The sequence below is a fragment of the Echinops telfairi genome, unplaced genomic scaffold (assembly GCF_000313985.2).
Source record: "Echinops telfairi isolate 266 unplaced genomic scaffold, ASM31398v2 ScPeMD7_11;HRSCAF=52, whole genome shotgun sequence".
In the NCBI taxonomy this organism is placed as follows: Eukaryota; Metazoa; Chordata; class Mammalia; order Afrosoricida; family Tenrecidae; genus Echinops; species Echinops telfairi.
The window spans coordinates 5,215,394-5,223,766 of NW_022103908.1; the positions used below are offsets into that span (position 1 = coordinate 5,215,394).

At 45.2% G+C, this 8,373-nt stretch overlaps 1 protein-coding gene across 1 annotated transcript; it reads right to left on the reverse strand.

Moving 5' to 3' along the window:
- Positions 1-419: 419 nt before the first annotated feature.
- Positions 420-5,762, reverse strand: CLN5 (CLN5 intracellular trafficking protein). The gene is made up of 4 exons (XM_013006887.2): positions 5,679-5,762; positions 4,471-4,696; positions 1,397-1,746; positions 420-511 (listed from the first exon to the last, which is right to left on the reverse strand). The coding sequence occupies exons 1-4, from the start codon at positions 5,679-5,681 to the stop codon at positions 440-442; spliced, it is 651 nt and encodes a 216-aa protein (XP_012862341.2). The 5' UTR covers positions 5,682-5,762; the 3' UTR covers positions 420-439.
- Positions 5,763-8,373: the final 2,611 nt, after the last annotated feature.

An 8,373-nucleotide genomic window follows, 5' to 3' on the forward strand; every position in this document is an offset into this window, starting at 1 on the left:
TGAAATGTCGGTTGCAACTAAACAATGTGAGTGGAACAGTTACCTATTAAGCAGGCATTGTTTCCACCACTCTGTTCCATCATCTTGTTGACTGGTGGTTTTCCCACGAATACAAAGAACATGCTCAGTTGGATCATCACACATTGAAAGGGCCTTCAAAGCCTACAGGATGTCATAATGGAAGCACAGCTACTTGACATCGGCCTTTCTGTGGGAGATATACCCTCTTGGGACCTACAAGAGCAGGGCTCATCTAGACAGGTCTGCAGCCAGTGCGCTGCTTCAAGGCACAAACGTCTCAATAGCCAGTGAGGCACTCTGCTAGCAGCTCAAAGTCTAGGTGGTGGTGGTGAAACCCAGGAGAGGCTGGCACTTAAAACTACATTAAGCAAGATCAAGGACGACAATTTGTTCTTTGATTATTCATTGTAGCTACAGTTTATTGAGACCCTACAATGCCAAACACAAGTGTAGGTGTAGTAGCAGGGCTGAGAGATGAATCATTGTAGAGCTGAGGAAACAAGGGTTCAGTAATGGTTACGTTGTTTGAGTCACAAAAATTCCAGTTACCGCCTAGTTTCAAAAGGCTAGCTAGTGGTCAGATGCTCAGATTTGTTCTCTTTGACACTGTTTTTGTCACTTGGAAGTAGAGACATTCCAGCCGGGGTTTCCAAGTAAGTCTTTAAGGTTAAATGAATGGAGCCCAATCAGACTGTTAGCTGCAGCCCCCCAAACTATAAAAGATATAAAGCCAGTTTAAATGACCAAAACCAGAAATGGTTTATTATAACAGAAAAAGTAGCTCCCACCAGGAAACGTATCGCTGAGGGTATTATTTAAGCATTGGCATACCATAACCATAACTTACTGGCCCCTAAGAGCACACACAGACTCTTGGGGGCCAATAAGTTGTATACATACATATATATACATACTTATATAAATACATACATACACACATATATACATATGTATGTGTGTGTATATATGTATAAGAAATGCAACAGAATTCTCTACACTAGCATAGGCTTAGAACTGTAACTCAAGGTCATCCAACCTGCTGAGTTTTGACATTTGTTCCAAGTCCTGTGCGATCAACATACAGCAAGTCTGTCTGTTGGATCAGCTGGGCAAGGAGAAAGGCCTCAGACACCCTTTACTGCGCAGTCAGTCCCCAGGCAACCAAGATGCTGGTGGGTGGCGACAGAACCCCCAAAATGACAGCATCAATGTTTTACAAACTAGAGTGTGTTCTGTTTCTGTTAGGTAGAGGGATTTCTTCATATGTTATTTTAATAAATGGGAATTTCATAGGTAAAAACCAGTACTCAAAATTGTAAAACAAATAGAACTCTCTGTGTATAATCATGGCATCAAAAACTTGCAGGAGACTTACTAGGAATTCTTTGGTCGACAGATGTGGCTTGAAAGGGTAGTAAAATTTTTTTATGGCTAAAGCAAGTGTCTTATTTCCTGCTGGCCCAAAAATAGATGTTTCATTTCCCAAGTAAATGGGTTCTCCGCTGTAGAGAAAGATTCTCGTGTAGTTGGTTTCTACCTTCTTGAACTCGGCTCCAAGTTCGGCCAGCTTCATGTATGTCCTTAAGACAAATTTGGAACAATCATAGGATTCAAACCATGTCTCTGCTCCTTTTTCTGGACTAGCTTGGACCGTCCATGTCTCATAATAAATGCCTGTCTCGTTGTCCAATTTTACCCACTTTGCCATTTTGTTAAACATGTTACCTAGAAAGAAAGTAAAACAAAAACTTAAATGAATAGCTAAGTGAATCATTAAACTCTTAAGTAAATTTTTTAACCTCAGATCCAGGAGTAAACAATCGCCAAATCTTCATCTCACAAAAGGAATGCAAACTCAGTTCGTTTTATTCCATTGTTCAAGCCATAAGTGATTTCTGAACTACAAACCCTAGCTGTAGTGGACGTAGAAGCCTCGCCCACTAATGCTGTTGTCATCATTTAAGCTGCCGGTCAAAGGTGAAATTGTGTGAATGCTGAAGTCCTCTTTCTCTGTACACAGTACAACTTGGATTGAAGAGGCAAAAATATAACAAAGCAAGGGCACAATCACAGAAGAGGAAAAGGCCAACGGGGCAAAGGTAATTGAAGACAAAGCAGCCAGGTGGGGATGACCGGCCTTTCTGCCAGGAGGAAAGGATGTTTATGCGTGGATGGCTGCCTGAGGGACAGCTACACTGTAGGCCAGCTGGCAGTCCACACACGAGGAAATGTCAGGTGCCAGCAAGTCAGGCAGACTCAGAAACCTAGGGACAACAGAAGGAAACATGGCCCGGTTCTGTGCCATCCTCACCACTGGTACCTTGAAAGCCCATGTTTACAGCCACTGTGTCCATCCACCGTCTTGAGGGCCTTCCTCTTTTTCGTACCAGGCATCATGCCATTTTCCAGGGACTGACTGGCCTCTCCTGATAACATGTCCAAAGTATGTGAGACGGAGTTTCGCATAATTTAGCAGGAGCTGAAAGCCTCGTCTTTCTCCCTTGGAGTGGCTGGCAGATTTGAACTGTTGACCTTGAGGTTAGCAGCCCAACTCATAACCTACCATGCCACCAGAGCGCTGCTTAACCCACCTGCCTTTATTATGTCCCTTTCTCTCTTGTCTTTGTAGCTGATGGAATTCTACATGAAACAACACTACCCCACGTATACTCTCCAGTGAATAAACTCAGGTGGAATTTTAAAAAACAACAAATAACTGGTCTGGACCAAGTTCAGATTCCTCGGTGTCTAATCCTTACCTCCTCCCACGGTGGACCCAGCCAGGGAAACGGGGCACTCTGCACGGTGACAACTTCCATCAGGGCGTTTATAATGTCTAACAGAGCCCGGCCCCAACGTTTCACACTGACTGGGAGTGGACTTGGGTTGTTTATAACTTGACCCCATAAAAACAAGCCTCCATCTCCTGGAAAATGAGAAAACTACTGCCTTTTATCAATGTGAGGGATTAAAATGGTTCAATTATTGACATCCTCTTTTCGTAGAATCAGGGATTCTGTTTCTCACGCTCTTCCGCATCAGCCGGTGTGGCGTTTAAGAGATATGAGAGCTTCAAAGCACTGTTTTGTACCATGAAGAAAGGCCAATGGACAGGACTAATCACAAGGAAGATGGATTACTTAAAAGATTAAAACATACACATACAAACCCCCAAACCCACTGCCATCAAGTCGATTCTAACTGCGTATAGGGTGGAGAAGAAATGCTCTCTAGGGGTTCTGAGGCTGTAAATCCTTACCGGAGAGCAGGCTGCCTCAACTTTCTCCCACCAAGCACCTGGTTGGTTCGGACTGCTGACCTTTTAGTTAGAAGCCCAACTCATAACCCACTACACCACCAAGGCTTCTTTAAATTGTTCTTCAAGGAACCTCAAATATGTATGTCCAGTGAGATGGCTAAAAGAACGGCTGGTGGGGCTTAATTGCCAGGGTTTGCCTCCCACTTACTTAGCTGGCAGGAGCCCTGGTGGCACAGAGGTTAAGCACTCAGCTACTACTTGAAAGGCCAGCCCGCCGGCTGCTCAGGGGAGAAAGATGGAGTAGGCTGCTTCTGTACAGATTCATAGACAGCCTTGGAAACCTGATGGGGCATTCTACTTTGTCACTGAGTTGGGAGTCGTGACGGCCATGCATTACTTAGCCGTGCCTCAGTTTCCCCATCTGTAGTAAGGAAGAGTAAAAGTAACTGTCAGTGGGTTGTGTGATGATAAATCAGGAGATATCAAAGATCAAGCCCAAACCACCACTACCATCAAGTCAGTTCACAGCGACTGACCGTACAGGCTAGCAGACAGTGCCCAAAGGGCTTACAGAAGCACACTGCCACATCTGTCTCCCGTGGAGCATCTGGGTGGGTTTCAACCACCAACCTTTCAGTTAGTAGCCAGGTGCCTACCTACTGCGTCACTAGGACTTCTTGTATGGATGGTGATAAGGCCCAAACCAAACCCACTGCTGCCACGCCCGGTCCAACTCAGAACCACCCAACAGAGCAGTTCCCAGGCTGTAATGTTTACAGATGCCCACAGCTGCCTCTTAGCTATTACTGTTTCTCTAGAAAAATGTTCTATCATTTCCAAAAAAAGTCTAGACTTCATTAACTGGCTCTTTACTGATTATTTTTTCAAGGGTTTTGTGAATTTTGCCCCATTATTTTACTCAGAAAGTTCAAGTTAATTGTACCAAGTATTCCATCATGCCATTCTTTTTTGCCACTGTGGTTTAACTGGAAAGAAACTTGTGTGCCTTAAGCCGTGGGCAAAATGTGGCCTGAGTACCTGATTGGGCCAAAAGTTTGCCGCTGGAGAACATCTTTCCGTTACAAATGATTTCTAGAATGTGAGGCCTGGCTGCGATGCCTTGGTGGAAGCTGTTTCTGGGATCTGGACGTTGAGGCCAGCATCAAACACTGCCGGGTTGGGGTACGTACCCGATATGGTGGCCACCAGAACCATCGTCCCATTTTCCTTCCAGTGCGCATCATCAATGCCTTCAAAAAAGCAGGCGGCCCCTTGATTACACCAGAAAGGGGCGTTCATTTCGGGTCGGAGATGCGGAAACGTGCAGTTCCCGAGTTGGAAGAGCTCGTACCATTCCATTGTGTAGTTCCTGCCCGTCCCAGTACTCCGGAATCCAATCGCATCGTGCATGATTTTCTGTGGAAAGAAAAGAGACATCCAGGCTTGCGATGAGGACAAAATGCGGAACCCCTGCAGGGCCTCACCCCTGGATGCACTGCCCTGTGGTTCTTCTAAGGAGCCACAAGCTGGGGCCCCTCACCTCATCCTTCAGGGACTGCAGCTCCCCGAAAGGATGCGCGCTTTGTGCACCCACTCATCATTTCCTTGCAGCTCTGCGAACGGTCCAGGAGACCTCCCCCACACCAGTCTCAGGGAGAAACGACGGACCTGCAACGTTGTGAGAGGACGGCATGGCCAGCCACCCAGGAAAGTGGGATTCCTGCCTCGCTGGTCCCTTGACCCTCCTTTATGATCTCTGGGAGTTGGGCTCCCTTTCAAGAGAGCGTCATTAGTTGTAGGTGAGCTGACCCTACACTCATGGAGCCCCCGGATGTTAAAGAGCAAACTACTATGTGGTGTGGGGGGAGGTCAGATGTGCGTGGCTCTTTGTGGAGCGGCCCTGGTAGCGCATCGGTTAAAACACTCGACTGCTAACCTGAAGATCAGCGGTTCGACCCCACCAGCCTGCTCCATGGGGTAAAGATTTTGCTTCCGTATGGATTACAACTTTTGAAACCCTGTGGGGCAGCCCTCTGCTGGTCCTACAGGATCACTGAGCCATAATCCAGTTGATGGCAGAGTGCTGGGTTTTTTCTTCTTCTTAATCTTTATGGCTACTGTTCACCAGGGTTTTCCTCCATGGAGCTAGTGGTAGATTTGAACCCACGACCAGAAACTCGGGCGAGCAACTGACTGACACCACCCAGGCTCCTTTTCAGAGTATTAAAACTGCTCCAAGCGTCTGCTGTGGTGACTATTATAAAATCTGATGGGTATTTTTAACAAGGAGGAATGCGAATAAATAAAATTGAAAACCAGCTGTTTGGGCAGTGTTCCCGCAAATTGCTTTCAATAACCAAGTTGTTTGATTAACCAAAGCCACAAGAGGCATCCTTACCATGTGCCCCAAGAGGGCTCCATATTTAAATTCCCACACCGGGGCTTGTAACCTGAAGACTTCAATGACGTCATCAGCCTGCACAGCTGGGATCGAAGAGCCGGTCGGACAGAAAGCATACTGCGCTTGACAATAAGGATCTGATTCGGGACGGAAGGAAAAGCGCCTGATTGAGACAAAGAAACCATCAGCTTAGATTCTGACAGGAATTTGGGTCTTCTCCCACATCTGAGATTTTAATTTCAGGGTCTGTAACATTAAAAAATAGTTTTATTGAGATAGAATTAGCACACCCTACAACTCAATGGTTCAACCAGCTTAAAAAGGGTTGTACAGTCATCACTACAATCAGCCTTGGAACCTTTTCTCCCTTCTTGAACTCATTGCTGCTTACTCCCCATTTCCCCCAGGTAACTATTAATCCCATTATTGTTTTCAGGGACTTAAAACCCCAAAACAAAGACAAAAAGAACCCGTCAACAAAAAACCCAATAAAACTAGAGAAAAACCTACATCAAAAAGAAAGCATTAAGTATTTAAAAACCAGAATAAATTCCAAATGGGTCAAAAGAGAGATTTAATGACAAGGTATTACATTCCAGCCTAACTAGCTGCTAAAATCCACTTACAATGCCCTTTGTCTGATATGAAGGCTGTTCACATCCTCGACTATGGTCAGCAGGGATTCTCAGGACACTCAATCCACACAGGGACCCTGCAAATGGACCTTGGGCATCCACTCTCTCCTGGTAACATTTTCAAGGAAAACACCCAGAGTTCATACTACACTAAATGCAAATCGAGACATTTAATTAACCCTACAAACATATTCCAGTTAGGTCTTTAACAGTTAAAACCAAACCCACTGTCAGGGAGTCAATTCCATCTCCTGGTGACCCCAGGTGTTAGAGTGGAACTGCTGCTCCACAGGGATTCTTGGCTGTAAGCCTTGCGGAAACAAATGGCCAGGGCTTTTTTCCGCTGTGCTGCTGACTTTCAACCACTGACTTTGGGTTAGTGGTTGAGCCGAAGCCATTTGAACTGCCCAGAGCCTTTCCTTTTTATCTTCAGTAGCAAGTGACCAGCAGAAAGCATTTTGATAGATACATGTTTCCCTGTTCCCTGCTCTCACGGGGAGACATTTGAAGGCAGACCGCAAGTTCTCAAATATTCATAGATCCAGATCCGATAGTAGAAGACATACGAATGTCTACTAAGCAAGTGAGTATTTTTCAATGAGATTTAAATTTGCATACAATTTGTATATTACACAGAACATACCGAAATATAATAATGATTAAATGAAATATATTTTGTATTTTCTAAAGAATCGATCAATATTTTAAAAGAAGTATTATGTGTAGGATACTATACTAGGAAAAAAAGGAAACAAAAATTAAAATTCTCTTCGAGTTTGGGGTGAGGGGGAGGGAAAACACTGAATGAGCACCGCAATTAGGCTGCAGCGTGGTACCCTGGTGGTACAGTGCTTACACATCAGGCAACTATCCACAAGATCAGCAGTTTGAAACCACTAAATGCTCCCTGTAAAGAATTACAGTGTTGGAAACGCACAGGGCCAGTTCTGTCCCGTTCTATAGGGTCACAGGGAGTCAATCGACATGATGGCAGTGAGTGGTTTTGATTTTATACTGAGCATGTAGAAGAACACAGCTATCAGGACTGGGGGGCGGCTCGTGAACAGTCTGTGATGCGCAGTGAACGCAACCTTGCTTGCTGCAAGCATACAGGGATGAAGATCGGAGGCTGCAGCCTCAGTACACATTATAACTCAACATAAAGAAGACAAAATTCCTCACAACTGGACCAACAGACAACATCATGATAAATGGAGAGGAGATTGAAGGTGTCAGGGATTTTATTTCAGTTAGATCCACAATCACCACTCATGGAAGTGGCGCTGAAGAAATGGAAGGACGGGCTGCGTTGGACAAATCTGCCAAAGACCTCTTTAAATTGTTAGCAAAGATGTCCCCGTGAGGACTGAGGTGCGCTGGACACAAGCCACGTTATTTTTAAGTGCCTTGTGCACGTGAAGGCTAGCCAACGAATAAGGATTATCAGGAGAAGAAATGATGCATTTGAGAAGAATTGCTTTTGGCAAAGAATACATAAAGTACCTGGGGCTGCCAACAAACAAACATGTGATTTGGAGGAAGTCTGGCCAGAATGCTCCTCTAAAGTCAGGCTGGGGAGACTCTGTCTGATGTGCTTTGGACATGGTATCAGGAAAGAGCAGTCCTTGGAGAAGGACACCATGCTGGGTGAAGGAGACTCAACCCACTCACTGCCAGTCTGGGCAGACTGACAGTGACCCTACAGGACGGGGTAAAACTACCCGGGATTTTCTTTCCTTTTTCTTTTTTTAACCTGATACAAAACTCTTTATTGTTCCAGTGAATTTAAAAAAAAATCATTTTATTGGGGGCTCGTACAGTATGGTCACTATGAGGTAAAACCCGCGTGATGGCACCTAACAACAACAACAACAACAAACCAAGGGGCTGAGTGATGCAACACGGCTAAGCTACAGAAGTGTACAAAAGTTCTGTGTGGGTACAAAGAAAGGAGAAATCATTTTTGCCTGGTGAGAGAGGTGAATGGGTGGCCCAAAGGGGCCCTGGTGGTGTAGTGGTTAGACCTTGGGCTGTGATCTATATGGGCAGGAGATCAA